A 17,363-nucleotide genomic window follows, 5' to 3' on the forward strand; every position below is an offset into this window, starting at 1 on the left:
TAAACTTACGACCGATGATGTTATTTTCATGCAGAAAATTCAATTGTCTCCAGTTCGTATGGTGGGTCTGCTTTAGGGCCGGACAGAACAAAGCAGGATGGATGGAAGTTTTCATAAAAATTACCACTTAGACTTTCGTTTTGTAAGGAGCTCTTCAGTTTAATAGATATCGTATACGCATCTTACTGGTACTACTCTTACTTATTCATTAGCGGTGATGCTGATTAGCTTCGCTTAAACGAGATTCAAAAGCATTGGCAATGTTAACAATATCATTGTTAACATAAAACTTTAGATTATTGCCGAACACATAGTCAATGTGACCCCAGTCGGACAATTGATGACGATGTCCCCGTGCGTTGGGCAAAGAATGGATGGTCAGCAGTACATCCTCGACGGCTGCCATACCATCGTTGTCGCTATAGTAAAAATCAATGGGGCTCAAAGGGTTTACTTCATTTAGCGGATAGTCTGGTGGATCTGTGGTGCCATAGATCGCGAGATTCTCCCTTTTTCCGAAGTCGTAGAGGGCGAATCGGCCGGAATCGATAAGTTGGGCATAATGCTTAATTTGTCGAGTTGAAATACCCGCTGCAGCAGTGGCCGCAATCGCCGGCAATAGTGTCTGGGAAAGATAACTGATATGGTATCGATATGATATGATTAGGGGATAGTGGACATCACAAACCGTATTTAAATGTTTTGAGGGACCGCCAGAGATCAGAAAGGCAAAATTTCGGCATAATGTGTGTCTTATAAGAAGTACGCTGCACAGGGACGAAAATATTTTGCTCCAAAATGGAGTATTATACATCAACTCCATGTCGCCCAGCTGAAGGTAAAAGTTCTTTATAATTTTGAATAGCTTTGATGGCATTTTTCCGCTGAAAGCAACCGGCCCGAGAAGATGGCTCGTCTTCACTTTGATATTATACTCAGGTCGCATCGAGAGCATCGCCAGAAAAGATGTAGCTCCCTGCGAGTGGCCCACATAGTGAACAGCCGTTTGTCCAGTCATACTCAGTATAAAGTCGATCGTGGTGGTGGTGTCATATATTCCGATTTCGTGCCAGTCGAATCGCCAGAAATCCTTGTTATTAGGGCTAATGGTCCGGTGCTTACGTGAATAGGTGTTCCCCCGGCTGTTGATCAGCCAAACGTCATAGCCCTCGTCGGCCAGTAGGAATGGCAGACCTTGGTCTGGTCCGATAATCACCCAGTAGTCAGAGGAGCAAGTCATGCCATGGACGAAAAGGACGGCGGGCTTCGGTCCCGACGAGCTGGGACGGCGAGGAGAGTTCGGAATCCGATAGAGGGCAAGTATGTAACCATCTTGGGTCACCGCCGTATGCTTCTCCACGGGATAGTTGTGCATCCTGATATAGTCGCCCTGGCAGCACAATGCGATAATAACAACGAAATAGCCCCCAAGACACAGCACTCACCGTATCCATCAGAGCGAGTCCCCCCAATATGTTCACCACAAGAACTATCCACCTTAAGAGGATCTGTGCCATAATACGATTCGATTTCGCTGGGAAATAGTTCGATACTAAATCGATGCAGCGTTAAAATATATACGAGATTTTTTTTGGCATACATTTCAGTAGCATTCAAATCAGATGAGATTCAGGTCTTAGTCACGGTTAGATTGAATAAGCTCTCTGTAGATGACGTTTGCGGCGTTAACATAGTCAAAATTTTTATTTTCCACGTGATACGGAGAACAATAATCCTGCGTCCTTCAAACCAATTTTATACCAAGTAACACTTGGAATATACAAATGTTTAAAGGGACTTGCGACAGGGGGGCATTCTTTATTCTGGCTTATGTGTGTTGCGTTTTTTTCTTAATTTCAGGTGTGCAGAAGGGGGACTGGAAAATATTGCAAATAAACTTGATCCATCCAAAAAGTATGCAACCAGTATGTATGCACACTCCCCGACACTTGAATACGACACACTAAATCGTACACTTTAGGCACTACTATTTCCGGCACAAGCCCAAGTAAACGGTGAACTTACTTTTCCTCAAATCTCTATTCAACTTAGCATAAGTTAAAAAAAAAAATAGTATCAATATTCATTAAAGTTGATTAAGGAAAACAATTTAATTGTAATAACTCAAATTTCCGTTCTTAAAAAATGCGACACTAGAATACGATAATCATATTGAAAAATTTTTTATTTTGGATGTATCTTCTATATATCTTGGTACTACTGGTACTACTCTTACTTATTCATTAGCGGTGATGCTGATTAGCTTCGCTTAAACGAGATTCAAAAGCATTGGCAATGTTAACAATATCATTGTTAACATAAAACTTTAGATTATTGCCGAACACATAGTCAATGTGACCCCAGTCGGACAATTGATGACGATGTCCCCGTGCGTTGGGCAAAGAATGGATGGTCAGCAGTACATCCTCGACGGCTGCCATACCATCGTTGTCGCTATAGTAAAAATCAATGGGGCTCAAAGGGTTTACTTCATTTAGCGGATAGTCTGGTGGATCTGTGGTGCCATAGATCGCGAGATTCTCCCTTTTTCCGAAGTCGTAGAGGGCGAATCGGCCGGAATCGATAAGTTGGGCATAATGCTTAATTTGTCGAGTTGAAATACCCGCTGAAGCAGTGGCCGCCATCGCCGGCAATAGTGTCTGGGAAAGATAACTGATATGGTATCGATATGATATGATTAGCGGATAATGGACAGCACGAACCATATTTAAATGTCTTGAAGAACCGCCGGAAATCAGAAAGGCCATATTTCGGCATAATGTGTGTCTTAGAAGGAGTACGGTGCACAGGGACGAAAATATTCGGCTCCAAAAGGGAGTATTATACATCAACTCCATGTCGCCCAGCTGAAGGTAAAAGGTATTTATAGCTTTATATAGCTTTGATGGCATTTTTCCGCTGAAAGCAACCGGCCCGAGAAGATGGCTCGTCTTCACTTTGATATTATACTCAGGTCGCATCGAGAGCATCGCCAGAAAAGAAGTAGCTCCCTGCGAGTGGCCCACATAGTGGACAGCCGTTTGTCCAGTCATACTCAGTATAAAGTCGATGGAGGTTGTGGTGTCATATATTCCGATTTCGTGCCAGTCGAACTGCCAGAAATCCTCGCTATTAGGGCTAATGGTGAGGTGCTTACGTGAATAGGTGTTCCCCCGGCTGTTGATCAGCCAAACGTCATAGCCCTCGTCGGCCAGTAGGAATGGCAGACCTTGGTCTGGTCCGATAATCACCCAGTAGTCAGAGGAGCAAGTCATGCCATGGACGAAAAGGACGGCGGGCTTCGGTCCCGACGTGCTGGGACGGCGAGGAGAGTTCGGAATCCGATAGAGGGCAAGTATGTAACCATCTTGGGTCACCGCCGTATGCTTCTCCACGGGATAGTTGTGCATCCTGATATAGTCGCCCTGGCAGCACAATGCGATAATAACAACGAAATAGCCCCCAAGACACAGCACTCACCGTATCCATCAGAGCGAGTCCCCCCAATATGTTCACCACAAGAACTATCCACCTTAAGAGGATCTGTGTCATAATACGATTCGATTTCGCTGGGAAATAGTTCGATACTAAATCGATGCAGCGTTAAAATATATACGAGATTTTTTTTGGCATACATTTAAATAGCATTCAAATCAGATGAGATTCAGGTCTTAGTCACGGTTAGATTGAATAAGCTCTCTGTAGATGACGTTTGCGGCGTTAACATATTGAAATATTGAAAATATTGAAAATAAACTTGAGCTGCCTATTTTCTTGGACGTTGACACGCAATGACTGCATCTTGCAAGAGGCGATACAATTACTGCACCGTCAAGTGGCCCACCGTCACATCCATCCAAAAAGTATGCAACCAGTATGTATGTACACTCGCCGACACTTGAATACGACACACTAAATCGAACACTTCAGGCACTAATATTTCCGGCACAAGCCAAAGAAAACGGTGAACTTAATTTCCCTCTCTATTAGGATAAATTAAAAAAAAAAGTAGTTGTAATATTCATCAAAGTAGATTGAGGAAAACAATTTAATTGAAATACGACAAACATATTGAGAAATGTTTTATTTTGGCTGAGGTCGCGACCGGACATCGAAAACATTCACAAAAATCAATTAGAGCGTCCTTAATATGAGAAAGAAATTTGGGTTATGGTAAGTCCTATTCAAAGGACGAAAAATCGAAAATAAAAGCCTCGAAGAAAGTAGGTCCATCAATAATGAAAATAAGTGATAGCATTGGTAAAACTAGATGTGTTCTAAGTGATTTCATAAAGAACGGGTAAAATTATGGAAAAAACATACAAAAAACCGAACCAGAAATTCTTGTTCTGAGATCGCTACGTAAAACCTCATTTAAAAATCTAAAACTGAACTTTAAGCTGGTGCTAAAATCATACAACATATTTTTTCGGACTGTAATTAATATAAAACCTCAGCCAACGGACGAAAACTTAGAATACTCCCGTACTTTTGCAATATTCAATATTCACGCTATTATTGTAGGGTGAGCAAATAGGTCGAGTTTCAAATCAGCTTGGAAAACAGAATTTTGAAATTAATTAATGGAAATAGGTTATAAATAAGTCCATACTTATAGCGGATACCAGTTGACCAGCAACAATGACGTTACATTCCGTTTTATGCTTTGACTTTGTTTGTTTAAACCCAATTTTAGACACAATAGAAAACGAGGGGGAACGTTGTGAGTTGCTGCGGACACCGCAACTCTACGGTTATACCCGATACTAAGTCAGTATGGCTCTCCTCCGGCAGACGCCGCTAATATTAAACGACACGACAAGGAGTGCGTGCGAGAGAGACAGAAAATCAGTCTGAGCGTGACGTCGGGCGCTGCGTGGCCACTCCAAATTGATTTGTTCCTATTGGCTATAAAAATGATCTGATCTGATCCAGATTCAGCAATCTGATAGATATGGTCATTATCTATGATTCTGCGTTTTTAGTTTTCTCGAATGTGCAATATTGTGGATGCAACAGATTTTCGTCCTTTGTGTGGGCGAAAGGGGGTGGGGCGAAATTTTGAGATACACGTTTTATAGTAAAATCTAACAGGAGTGCGGATACCAAATTTGGTTACTCTAGCCTTAATAGTCTCTGAGATTTTTGAATATCCCCAGATTTTCGTCCTTTGCGGGGGCGGAAGGGGGTGTGGCGAAATTTTGAAACAAACTCGTCTCGGTCCGATATATTAGGAGTGTGGATACCAAATTTGGTTGCTCTAGCTTTTGTAGTCTCTGAGATCTAGGCGCTAATGTTTTACTCTAAGCAAAGCCGCCTATGCTACGTGTGTGTTAGAGAGAGACAGGGCGAGAAAAAATGAAATTGTTTTCTTGATGCTGGCTATAATAATAATACGATCCAATTCAGATTCCGCAGTCTTAAATATATGGTCATTCTCTACAATTCTACGTTTTTGGTTTTCTTATATCTTTAAAATTGTGGATGCCACAGATTTTCGTCCTTTGTGGGGGCGGAAGTGGGCGGGGCGAAGTTTTGAAATATTTTTGTAGCAGTGACATATCACAGAAGTCTGGATCCAAAACATCGTTGCTCTAGCTCTTATAGTCTTTGAGCACTAGGCGCTGAAGGGGACGGACAGACGGACAGACGGACGGACGGACAGACAGACAGGGCTCAATCGACTCGGCTATTGATGCTGATCAAGAATATATATACTTTATGGGGTCGGAAACGATTCCTTCTGGACGTTACACACATCCACTTTTACCACAAATCTAATATACCCCAATACTCATTTTGAGTATCGGGTATAAAAAGGAGTCCTTAAAATTAAACAGTCATATAGAAAATTAGTTGTTTAATCGGATAAAACTGCTCAGGACTGAGAGTCCTGTCTAGTAGTAATGTTAAACCGAATATCTGAATTGAGTAATATAACTTCCGATCATGGACAGAGATCAATTAACCCACTGTTGACCATAACCCATACTCTCCACGAAAATTATGAATCTTGAAGAATTTTAGCGCAGTTCAGTGGAAAGATATCGTAGGGTTCCGTCAAGAAGAATTTACAACCAGAACTATTTGTCGCGTTTCCCTCAAGGTGTGCACCCAAATAAATAAAAGGGGTTTAGGTGGGCTAAGTTCGTTTTTTCATCGGTATATTTGCGGTATATTTTGAAATTTCGACGGTATATTTTTGAGATATATTTTATCGATAGGTCCAATAAGGACAACTGCTTGCAAGGACAACACAATTTTTTCTCCTTTTGTGCCTCCCAATTAGTGCAGTCTCGTCCCTATTCCAATTGGAGAACTCCTAAGAGCCGTTAGAGTCCCAATTCCAAAATGCATTGGTGGCGTCCCAGCGAATAGATGCCGCTGCAGTAGCCAGACAGTAGCCCACAGCCGAAAATGAACAATTTGGTAAGTGGGTGGTAGTGGTGGTGGCCGTTTGTGTATGTGTAGGCGTGTCTGTGTGGGCTTTCATGGTGTGCGGGCTGTGTATCAATTGTTGCAGGAGCACGTCAAGCACTTCTACCCAGAAAACTATAAATTGGATCTTTCGGAGACGATGAAGGCGGCACTATCCAAGGGTCCCGGCGTCGGGGGCGTGGCCAGTGGGTCATCGCACAGCGACATGCTGCCGCAGCCGAATGCCGGACTTCCCGGCGTGGGCTATGTGACCGAGAAGCTCTACATGCTGCTGCAGCTCTATTTGCAGAACAAGGGCTGGAACCCGAGCGCCGAGCTGCTGCAGTGCTTCAGCGATCTGAAGGACAACGCCATGCTGCCCAGTGCCGCCTATCTGCAGTAAGTGTACAAATGTTGTAAGTGTATATGAATACCCTCCACTCAATCAAGTTCGTCCTCTCCATTAATAGGGTCTTGGCCAATCGACTGACGCTGGACTCACAGGGTCGCCTGATTCTGCGCGATAATGGAAAGATTGTTCTGCCGTTTGAGCATTTCGCCAACGCGGTCATGCTAAAGCACATGTCCGGTCCCCACGGGCTTCATCTAAGTGTGGACGCCACAGTGCGGGCTGTAATCGAGTCCTACACGATTGGGCGGGATCAGTTCGGGATGGAAAAGGAGTTCATTATCGAGGTGGTCCAGTCGTGCCCCAGCCCCGCCTGCCGCTACTACAAGAACCACATGGGCATCTCACCCATGCCATTCATGGAGCAACAGTATCCTGGCGTGAATACGCCCGACTTTTTGCAACGACTCTCCCATCTACCGCCCAGCAGTGCAGCCGGAGGAAATGCTGCAGCTGGCTCTGCTTCCAGCGCTGCCAGCAGCACCAGCTCAAGCAATGTGGAAATCGACTTATCCAAGTCGACGGGCTCCAAGGTGGCACAGGTTCCAGTGCCGCCGCAGCTCCAGCATCTGACCAAGCAGCAGCAGAACAGCATCCAGACGCAGCTCTCACAGATCAGTGCTGCCGCCGCACATCATCAACAGCAGCAACAGCAACAACAACAGCAGCAACAGCAGCAGCAACAACAACAACAACAGCAGCAGGCCCAGGCGCAGGCCAAGCACCAGCAACAGCTTACGGCGGCTCTGATACAGCAACAAAATCGAGTGCTCGCCCAGCAGAGCCTTGAGAAGCTAAGCAATTTGAGTCCGCTGGAGAAGCAGCGTGTGTTTGCTCAACTGGATCCTAAGCACTTTGATCCCATGGCCGTGGCCGCAGCAGCAGCCAATTTACAGATCCAGGGTCTGATGCAATCGCAGGCAGTGGCCGCTGCCGTGGCCGCAAATCAGCAGCCGACTCCGGCCACCAGCACATCCACATCCGGGGGCTCCGGTGTCAGTTCGCAAACCCATCACCATCCAATGCCACCACCATCGCAGTCGCCGCACTCATCTTCATCGTCCTCCTCGCACTCGTCTCTGGATCAGCTATCACATAAGAATGCAGCAGATTCCTTGCGGTTAGTTTCGGCTTTTCGGCATTTATTAGTTCTTAGTGCGAGTATTTCTCATTGCAGCTCAAATCTTGATTCGATTGAGTCGAACAAAGATCTACTGGCCCTGCACAACGGGGCCTGGGCCACCAGTGATGCCAATCGCTTGGACCACATGGCTGTTGGCCAGGACAAGATTGTACGCATTTTTTCCGAACTTATGCGGAACATGTCTCGCATGAAGACCTACATACGTCCATCTATGTGCAAGCCCTACGGCAAGCAGAGCGAGAGTCTGCAGAAGAGTAAGTAAAGCGATAACCGGTTTATTCGTCTGCGATATTAGACACTGACTTTGCATTTGCAGCACTCATGGACACAATTCAGATTGTGCAAACGCTGCGCAACTGCTTGCCGGCTCCCCACATACCGGTCTCCTCCTGGAAGAGTGAGAGCGAGGGTAATTTGGGGGCAGGTGTTAGTGTCGGCGTTGGCGTCGCCGTTCCACAAGGACTAAATTTGAGCGCCGCCTTGGGTCTGCCATCGGGCAGATTGGACAACATGCACTAGGAGGGGATGGTAAGAGAGATTCTCTAAGATGAACCCAACAGAATGATATCATTTCATACACTTAACGCTCGAATTCTTCCAGAATGTCGAGAATACATAGTATTACATATACATAAACCCATTTATATGATAAGGATAGAGGTTCACCTTCATAGGCTTGACTCCAGTTTTCCTTTTAGCAATTATGTGCCATGTTCAACACAAGACTTGATTTCGTTTCAACACTTGACTGACATTTAGATGTGTACGAGTATATATTTCGACCCGATCCCGATGGGGATGCGGTGCCCATGCGCTGTACAAGGGGTCATCCTCGCATAATACCAGGTTGAGCCTTGTAGGGTGCATCGAAATAGCGGTTGGAACCGTTTTTTATGAATCTAAGTATCTTCTTTACTGACTTATTCCTCACCTCACTCTGTACTTCCCGATTTGGCATACAAAATTAACACGCAAAATGGAGAATTAGTTAAAAAATTGGCAAAACGTCTGTGATATTTAAATTATGTTGGCAAATGGAAAGAAAAACTAAATTTAAATTTTTTTTTTATATATTGTGTGCCCTTTGTTGTGACGATTTTACAATATTTACTTTGTGCAATACCTACTAAGCATCTATTCTTAACTATGTATTCCTGTGCAATTGACGACTTCTCACCCATATCAAAACCCAACTCGAATCTAACATGGCAGCATGCCCGCCCCCACGCTACATAATATTATACAAACGAGTATGTAGACGCATAAGATTTATATTATATTTTGCATTAGAAATACATACATATTTAGATGTATCGCGGCTCATCGATTGAGAATGTTGAGTCTAGGAAGAGATGAGACAAAAGGAGTTGTGTTTAAATTTAAGAAGCAGAAGAAGATGTGAAGATATGAAGGGTTGTATTCCAGCTACACGCATACGTATAGTATAGGCTATTTAAATATACTTTATTCCGCCGTGCTCATCATTGAAATATCCAAATCGTAGCATGCAAACAGTATTAAACCCAATAAAAAGACACTTGCAAACCATAAGTATTTATCTAGCTAAAGTGAATGCATTTAGCATAACATAACATAATCGCTTGATGTTTATCTTCTGGACTTAAATAAACATTTTATTCTATAAAGGAATATTTATTTTTAATTTACCGATGAAGAATCAGTGAAATGGTTTAATACAATCTAAGCCATGTGGGTCATATAGCCGGCGTTTAGCATGGTTGGAAGGAATTCCCGTTATTTTCGTGTGGGTGATGATGAAAGATTTGACGAGGGACTGCGATTTCTCTTTAACTATACCTTGGGAAAAACTAATGGCAGTAGTTTTAGCTCCCCATTTTTTCGTAGGAACCAAAAAATTATAAATAAATAACAAATTGGAAGAATAATAAGACGTCTTTCCAACTTTGGACCCCACGAATACCGACGTGTTTCAGGAATATTTAAATCTATGGTTCAAATCAGTAAACAAACTAAGAATAACTGGGCCGATTTGGATTAAGGGGAAGAATTTCGTAAGGATTTTACGAAAGAAAACTTTGTGATTTTTGTATATTTTTTGTAAATTGTCATAGTCGGGGGATCAGTTCGAAACTCAAGATATTATTGCCCATCGACGAAACAAAAGTTAATCTCATTTCTAATTCGCGCAACCACAATGTGCGCCATAGCTAAACGAGGCAGGATCCGAGGGAATAAACAAAATTTAATTTTAATATTCAAAAATAATTTTTGTTTAGTATGCTGAGCATTTTGGTATTTTGTTGTAATTTTTAGTGCCATTTTGGAATTTGGTATTTTCGCGTTCTCAGTTCACGGTCACACTGTCCGCACACTGAGCTGCGTTTTTCGTTGATAATTTTAAATTTATTTATTTAATTTATTGGTTTAAATCAGTGATCAATAATTTGTTTGCTGACCAGCTTGGTCGCAGCACGTGGCCTCAGCCTATTACGCGCATTATCGGATATCGATATCTGCTGATGGTAATTGGAGAACGTTTTTTCCTATTTTATCTCCTCCTTTTCCCACTTCGTTTTGTGCTCTGCTCTTGCTGTGCTCTCTTTGTGCTCTTCCGCCAGCAGCAGCCAGCCCCAATGCCTATGCCAATAGTAAACTCTGTGCGTGAAAACATATAAAGACAAAGTAAATGCAACGATAAGCGGCGGCTGAAAATGCTATAGGCCATGTGTGCAATAAAGTAAATTGTTTCAGCTTCCAAAACACGAAAATGTTACCCAGACCAGACGCTCCCATTGCCGTGCCGAGCTGGCATATTTTGATACGCGACGCCGTCGACGTTGAGTTATGTCCCGGCTGCGGACTGTGCGCGAGGAATTTACAACAAAAACAAAATGAAAATTGTATTTAAATTGTATGAAACCAATTAGAAAATCGAGCTGGAGTACATTTTTAACCAACGAAAATCATTTTGCCAACACATGAAAATGTTTTTCTTTGAAGGCCAACTCTAAATGACGTCACAATTGTAACAGAGTGCAACAGACGACAGACAACAATGACCGATGAGCATAAAAGTACCATTAACAGTAACAGCAGCAACAACTCCAACAACAATAGCAACGACAGCAGCAGCAACAACAACAACAGCAACAGCAACAACGAACGCATAATTGCAGAGGCGGCAGCACAGTTTCTACTCAAAAATGGTTTGAACGGCAGCTTTCCACTGCCCCCGCCCCTGCCCGCGAACCTGAGCACGAGCACGAGCACTAGCACGACAGCAGGCAGGACGCCGACGCCCTCCTCATCATTGTCATCATCATCATCAGCTCCAGCCTCGTCAAATGGCTTTTTGCCGCATGTCAGCACGCCCACAACAAAGACAACTAGAAGCAGTAACAGTCCAACAAGCAGCAGCAGCTCCTCAGCGATGGCGGCATCTGCTACGGTGGCAGCGACTAGTGCCCTCGTCGGCTCTGCTCCGAAGCCTGTCGATGTAATGGGTGGTGTGCTCGACTACAGTTCCTTAAGCAGTGTGCCGAGTGCCACCGCCGCCGCATCCATGGCGCCCACAGGATCTTTGAAGAGCGAGAAGGGTGTCAGCAGCATGAGCAGCAGCTTTGATATGGGCAGGCATCCGATATCGACGCACAGCAACAACAGCACGGCCGGCTACGGCGGTCGTTTGCAGTTCTTTAAAGGCAAGTTTAAAACATAAACTTAAACCCATTTCCGTCAAGATAAAACAACAAACAACATCCATCTTCTGCGCAACAGATGGCAAATTCATATTGGAACTGGCACGTTCGAAGGACGGCGATAAGAGCGGATGGGTCTCTGTAACGCGCAAGACTTTTCGCCCCCCATCTGCGGCCACCTCGGCCACCGTGACCCCAACGTCTGCAGTGACGACAACGTATCCAAAGAACGAGAATTCCACATCTCTGAGCTGTAAGTGTTTGTCATCCCCGTTTGGCATTTGACTGACAACTAAATATACCATGATGCGAGTGCATTTCTGAGCAAAATATTATTCGGTTTCTTGCAGTTTCGGATGACAATAGCTCGATACAATCATCGCCGTGGCAACGGGACCAGCCCTGGAAACAGTCGAGACCACGACGCGGCATATCCAAAGAACTGTCGCTTTATTATTATCGTCCCAGGCACAGTGTCCTTAGCAAGGCTGCCCTCCAGACAGCATCACGCAAGAGAAGACGACCCCACGAGCCGATTGCCAATAGCGAAGATCTGCGGCCGATCTTCGAGTTGGTCAAGGCTGAAAATGGCGATGAGACACTAAAGGCCGAAGGCGGAGAAGCTGCAGAAGGCGACACTGCCACTGACACTGGCACTGGCGCTGCAGCAGAAGCTTCTGCAGAAACTGCAAATGAGATTAAAACGGAGAAACCAGAAACGATCAAAGTAGAAACGGAAGCAATGCCGGAAACGGAGTCGAACAAGGCCGAAATCAATGATAGCCGCGAGTCAAAAGAGGAAGCTTCTGTGCCGAACGCAGAGACGAAAGTAAAAGTTGAGCCCACGATTGAGGCGACAGCACCGGCGACTGCGGAGAAGATGAACACGAGTGAGGACGAAGAGGCCATGTCGGTGACAGTTAATGAACCCCCGATACCGCCTTCGATCAGTACGAACGGCAGCACTGGCAGCGATCTGAATGGCGATCACAAGACGCCACGAGCAGACAACAGAAGACTTAAAAAGCCGAAACCCAGAGCCAAGCTCAACAGCATCATTCAGAAACTTATCGATGGGGTGCCAGCACGTCTAGAGCAATTGTCCAAGACACCAGCGTCGACAGCGGCGGCAGTCACGGCAGCAGAGCGCAGCGGTGGCGGAGCCATCGGGAATCTAAGTCACTCTCTGACGCACAAGGTGAGTGGCCCCCTAGAATTGGACTAGAAAGAGCATTCCATTAACTGAAAACTAACAATCTCTTTTAGGTTTCGCCGCCAACGTCGGCCGCGGCAGTCAGCCGTCTAGTCGAGTACCATCATCAGCATGTCTCGCCCAGAAAGCGCATCCTGCGCGAGTTTGAGAAGGTGTCGCTGGAGGACAATGGTTGCGTGAACAATGGCAGCGGCAGCGGAGGCAGTAGCAGTGGAGGGGTCGGTGGCAAACGGAGTCGTGCCAAGGCTTCGGCACCGCCCAGCAAGTCAGCGCCCATGAATCTGGCACCGCCTCAAGGAAAGCCTAGCACTAGCACTAGCACACCCACTACATCGCCAGCACCGGCTGCGGCCTCGCAGCAGCCCACACGCCTGAACAGCTCCTACAGCATACACTCGCTCTTGGGCGGAGGCAGTGGCAGCTCCTCGTCGTCCTCCTCTTCATCTTCCAAGAAGACCATCGACCATCCGGCGGCCATCATCAGCAATGTGCATCACCAGCATTCGTTGTACGCCAATTCCGGAAACTATCCACGCTCCCTCCTCAGCTCCCCCAAGTCGCCCGAAGTGAGCGGCAGCAATGGCGGTGGAAAGTCGCCCTCACATGCGGCCAGCAAGAAACGCTCTCCCCCGTACACGACTGGGTCGCCGCTGCCCGTGGACTATGGGCATTCCTTCTATAGAGATCACTATTCTGGAACAGGAGGTCGACCATCGACGTCGACTGGCACAGCGGTTTCGCCACACATTTCACACGGAGGAGTGGCGTCGCAAGATCTTTCACCGCCCCGTTCCACAACAGCTTCCCCCGCCACCACACCTCGCACCGTTCCCAAGAAGACTGCCTCGATACGCCGCGAGTTTGCCTCGCCAACGGCCAGCAGCAGCAGCTGTCCGTCGCCCGGTGACCGAAGTACATCGCCACCAGATCGGCGCCACCAGATGCATATGCAGCGTAGTTCACCAGCCTCCGGCTCGCCCTTGCACTACTATATGTATCCACCGCCGCAGGTGAACGGCAATGGATCATCGGGCAGCCCGACGGTGCCTGTGTCATCGGGCAGTAGCGCAGCCGCTGCGGCGGCGGCTGCAGCAGCGGCTGCTGCCGCCTACATTCCCTCGGTGGTGTCGCCATCGCTTTACCATCCCTACATATCTACACTGGCGGCCCTGAGGCACAACCCGTTGTGGGTGCACCATTACCAGGCGGGAGCCTCGCCGCTAATGCCGCCGCATCCACAGGCCAGCAGCAGTTCGGCTGCAGCCGCGAGACTGTCACCTCCCTCGCCGTATCATCCGTTTGCCTATAATGGCGTCGGGGCAGCCGCTGTTGCGGCTGCTGCAGCTGCCGCCGCATTTGGACAGCCCGCCCCCAGTCCGCATACGCATCCGCATCCGCATACGCACCTGACACATCCCGCGGCACTAACACACCACACGCCTGCACACCTGGCCACGCCAAAACTGACTGATAGTAGTACCGATCTAATGTCTGCAGCGTCCAGTCATCGCACAGCCTCCACTTCGCCGACCAGCTCCAATGCATCCGTCTCCTCGGCGGCTGCCTCCGGTGCCGGCCCCTCCTCCTCCGCATTGTTTCATAATAGTAGCCTAAGGAATGAACAAAGTTCAGGTGAGTCTCCCCATCTAAGACTGACACTTGGACTGAGTCTGAGCTAATATTGTTTTGTATTCCTTCAGACTTACCACTGAATCTGTCGAAGCACTGAGACACACACACACACACACAACCGCAACCACACACACACACACACACACACGCCCCAGCTGCCCCAGTTGATGGGCGCAACCATCGAGTTAAGTACATTACCGCACTAGTAGCGCTTAAGATGACATTCAACTACACATACAATTATTTGATAAGCTCGCTGCTAATTTAGTTGTAACCGAATTGTTTTAGCCTAAGCCTAAATCTAGTTAGGTTCTCGATTAAGGCAGGAAATTCAAACGAAACGAAAGGAGAGCAGAACAGAAGAGAGGAGAGGAGAATAGCGGAGAAGAAACGAAGAGATACAAGGAAATCAAAACAGACTCCAACAATGTTTCAACAAAAACTATTTATACAATCAGTTGAGAAATGGAACCCCTTCGATACACATATTTAATATGCAAAGGAATTTTATTCTCTGCCAACTAATAAGTAAAAACCATACAATTAACACATTTTTCTATAGGATGTATAAATTGCACGTCTTAAAGAATCTCAAACAAAAAGAGTTACGTTTTTTCATCAAAACATTTCCTTGAAACAGACTGAACCTGAATTTTTTTAGAAAAAAAAAGAAGAAAAACGATACAAAAATATAAAGTTATGGATTGCAGCATCCAACATTTAAAGTGTATTTTACAAAACCTAAAAGAACAGATTTTTATAAAAAGCGTGTGCCTTTAAAAATGAAATGTAAAGAGAACTAGGGATTATATAAAAACAAGAAGAGCTAAACCACAGGACATCTGGGAACAGATGCTTTACAGGTGAATTGAATCCATTTTAGATATGATATCCCCCAAAGCGAGGTCCAAAGGGCAGAAGTTGACGAAGTGTTGTACAAAATAGACCGCATACGATGGTAGTTTGATGTTTGTAAACCCCACACGGGAATAACTTTTTGGTTTGATTTTGGCTTTACTCCAGGATCAAGCCAAAGATTGTGATATTCCCAGAAACATTATTTTGGTCGTGAAAAGGTTATACGAGTGGATCGACCTGTAGTTGGTGGTGAAACCCATATTATCTTTCGATCACAAGCCCGTTCTATTTGTCCTTTAATGTACTTTATTTATGAGGCTTAAGCCTTAAACCTCATAATAATGATTCACATTACTATTTCCAACAGATTTGTATAGCTCTACTTAGTACAGCTCCTTGTCAATGGCAGCCCAATCAAAAGCAAATGAAAATGTACAAAAATTCACATATACAACAAAAGAAAGAAAATATTTACAAAAACTAAAAACTGAAAAATGAAAAATGTATCCTAAAAAGTAAAAAATTCAAGCCGAAATTCGTACAACTGAAACTGATACAAATAAACAACAAAAAGTACTATATTCCTAAATGCAAAAAAGACAAAAACGAACCGCGGTTTCTCATATTTTCTAAATTATTTATATAAATCAAATGACTATTTATATGTATGTACTGGTACGTGTTTATGTGTAGGGAAATAATTTTAATTGTATATACAGTATTTTTACACAACAACAACAACAAAAATTTAAATCAAGAAAACAACCCATATATTTAATACACCTATTTTTATAAAGGATTTTAACAAAATGCTGTATATTTGATATATTGTATGTATATGTATACACAGAAAACGATTCCATTAGAGGTCAAGGCGAAAAAAAGTATCAAAATGTTTCACAATTTGCTGTTAACCTTTTACTAAACGAAAAACGAAAGCAAAAACAAAAACAAAACAAAACAAAAATATTAATTTCCATGAAAATTCCATACGGTTTCTACTACCTACTGATTAGCTAATAGCTAGGCGCCTAGGGACTATTACTATACTTTTACCTTTTTTTTGCATCGGTACTGTGTACGACGTTTTGTTTTATTTTATTGAATCCGTAGTGTAGTCGTAGACTTAACCATCAGTTTGCTTAGAGCGCTGGCCGGCATTGATGGTCATCCACCAGTGAGCGGAGCGGCATAGCCCGACAGATCATAATGGGGAAAACAGCAAGCAAAAGGGTTTTAGATATACATATGTATTTAATATTACTGCATCCTCTTGATGCTGGAATGTGTGTAAAGTAAAACGGAAACAAAACTAGTTTTAAACAAATATATTTTATATAGGCATACATATACATATACTATATGTATGTATACATGCAACTGAAACTGAATACTTGATGTCAAATAAAAACCTATACTAAATGTGTGACAAGTAATTTATTTCAGTTTTCCCCTCAGTTCTATTCCGAAGAAGAAGCGGTCCCCTGAGATATGATCTTAAGAAATTAAAGTACTGTAGATGCTGTGAAACATTGGAACCAACCAACCATTGGAAACCCCTCATAGGATTTGGCAAATAAGAGCCTCCTGTATGGCCTTTATAATCCTACTGGCCGGTGCGAAAGATCAATATATGGGCGAAGTGCAATAAGGTCTTGTAATAATCATCAAATGGCATTGATAATGGATGCTACCGGATGCTAGAATGGGCCTCCTGGCATCGACAACAGTTTTGATGGTTCTACTATGGATTATCAGGTTCCTTCCCTTCCGATTCGAGATAATATTCATCGGGTGTGGTGGTCAAGGTTCGCCGCTGGGATTTGTGTTTTCCCCTGTGAGAGTGCTCACTTCGCCCCCAATCCCAGTGAAACACGATTGAGTTGTTGAGACGAATACAGATACATTCGTAGAAGCACATGGTGTACATACATATGTTATGTATTTATATATTTCTTGTTTCGATTACATTCTATACACTCGTTCAAATATATGTATGTGTATGTGTAT

The 17,363-nt window shown here is 44.5% G+C and overlaps 4 protein-coding genes across 8 annotated transcripts; 2 read left to right on the top strand and 2 right to left on the bottom strand.

The window, feature by feature from the left end:
- Positions 1-133: 133 nt before the first annotated feature.
- LOC108156331 (lipase 3-like) lies at positions 134-1,557 on the bottom strand. Its single transcript, XM_017287726.2, has 3 exons — positions 1,446-1,557; positions 689-1,390; positions 134-625 (listed from the first exon to the last, which is right to left on the bottom strand). Exons 1-3 carry the CDS (start codon positions 1,515-1,517, stop codon positions 209-211), a joined length of 1,191 nt encoding a protein of 396 aa, XP_017143215.1. The 5' UTR covers positions 1,518-1,557; the 3' UTR covers positions 134-208.
- A 626-nt stretch (positions 1,558-2,183) lies between these two features.
- Positions 2,184-3,591, bottom strand: LOC108156332 (lipase 3-like). Its single transcript, XM_017287727.2, has 3 exons — positions 3,481-3,591; positions 2,724-3,425; positions 2,184-2,660 (listed from the first exon to the last, which is right to left on the bottom strand). Exons 1-3 carry the CDS (start codon positions 3,550-3,552, stop codon positions 2,244-2,246), a joined length of 1,191 nt encoding a protein of 396 aa, XP_017143216.1. The 5' UTR covers positions 3,553-3,591; the 3' UTR covers positions 2,184-2,243.
- Positions 3,592-6,417: 2,826 nt separating this feature from the next.
- Positions 6,418-9,567, top strand: LOC108157335 (ras guanine nucleotide exchange factor B). 2 transcript variants are annotated; one of them, XM_033389563.1, is made up of 6 exons: positions 6,418-6,429; positions 6,524-6,816; positions 6,888-7,946; positions 8,004-8,224; positions 8,287-8,498; positions 8,572-9,567. In XM_033389563.1, the coding sequence occupies exons 1-5, from the start codon at positions 6,418-6,420 to the stop codon at positions 8,487-8,489; spliced, it is 1,788 nt and encodes a 595-aa protein (XP_033245454.1). In that variant the 3' UTR covers positions 8,490-8,498; positions 8,572-9,567. The 2 variants fall into 2 exon arrangements, with proteins under 2 accessions (XP_033245454.1, XP_017144842.1); XM_017289353.2 differs by having other exon boundaries at positions 8,287-9,567.
- A 724-nt stretch (positions 9,568-10,291) lies between these two features.
- LOC108155589 (protein hairless) lies at positions 10,292-17,244 on the top strand. 4 transcript variants are annotated; one of them, XM_033388235.1, is made up of 6 exons: positions 10,292-10,863; positions 10,953-11,653; positions 11,730-11,903; positions 12,001-12,848; positions 12,917-14,495; positions 16,812-17,244. In XM_033388235.1, the coding sequence occupies exons 1-6, from the start codon at positions 10,844-10,846 to the stop codon at positions 16,931-16,933; spliced, it is 3,444 nt and encodes a 1,147-aa protein (XP_033244126.1). In that variant the 5' UTR covers positions 10,292-10,843; the 3' UTR covers positions 16,934-17,244. The 4 variants fall into 4 exon arrangements, with proteins under 4 accessions (XP_033244126.1, XP_033244128.1, XP_017141990.1 ...); XM_033388237.1 differs by having other exon boundaries at positions 10,292-10,474; XM_017286501.2 differs by lacking the exon at positions 16,812-17,244 and adding an exon at positions 14,564-16,775.
- The last annotated feature ends 119 nt before the right edge of the window (positions 17,245-17,363 follow it).

Source organism: Drosophila miranda, chromosome 2, assembly GCF_003369915.1.
Source record: "Drosophila miranda strain MSH22 chromosome 2, D.miranda_PacBio2.1, whole genome shotgun sequence".
Taxonomy (NCBI): Eukaryota; Metazoa; Arthropoda; class Insecta; order Diptera; family Drosophilidae; genus Drosophila; species Drosophila miranda.

Excerpts from the sequence above, each read along its gene's own strand:
- LOC108156331 (XM_017287726.2), bottom strand. The coding sequence starts at position 1,517 with ATGGCACAGATCCTCTTAAGGTGGATAGTTCTTGTGGTGAACATATTG. Across the intron at positions 1,391-1,445 it reads GACTCGCTCTGATGGATACG|GGCGACTATATCAGGATGCA; the intron begins GTGAGTGCTGTG and ends TTGTGCTGCCAG. Across the intron at positions 626-688 it reads CCTCAAAACATTTAAATACG|ACACTATTGCCGGCGATTGC; the intron begins GTTTGTGATGTC and ends TATCTTTCCCAG.
- LOC108156332 (XM_017287727.2), bottom strand. The coding sequence starts at position 3,552 with ATGACACAGATCCTCTTAAGGTGGATAGTTCTTGTGGTGAACATATTG. Across the intron at positions 3,426-3,480 it reads GACTCGCTCTGATGGATACG|GGCGACTATATCAGGATGCA; the intron begins GTGAGTGCTGTG and ends TTGTGCTGCCAG. Across the intron at positions 2,661-2,723 it reads CTTCAAGACATTTAAATATG|ACACTATTGCCGGCGATGGC; the intron begins GTTCGTGCTGTC and ends TATCTTTCCCAG.
- LOC108157335 (XM_017289353.2), top strand. Across the intron at positions 6,817-6,887 it reads CCCAGTGCCGCCTATCTGCA|GGTCTTGGCCAATCGACTGA; the intron begins GTAAGTGTACAA and ends CTCCATTAATAG. Across the intron at positions 7,947-8,003 it reads AATGCAGCAGATTCCTTGCG|CTCAAATCTTGATTCGATTG; the intron begins GTTAGTTTCGGC and ends TTCTCATTGCAG.
- LOC108155589 (XM_033388235.1), top strand. The coding sequence starts at position 10,844 with ATGAAAATTGTATTTAAATT. Across the intron at positions 10,864-10,952 it reads ATGAAAATTGTATTTAAATT|GCCAACTCTAAATGACGTCA; the intron begins GTATGAAACCAA and ends TTTTCTTTGAAG. Across the intron at positions 11,904-12,000 it reads GAATTCCACATCTCTGAGCT|TTTCGGATGACAATAGCTCG; the intron begins GTAAGTGTTTGT and ends GGTTTCTTGCAG.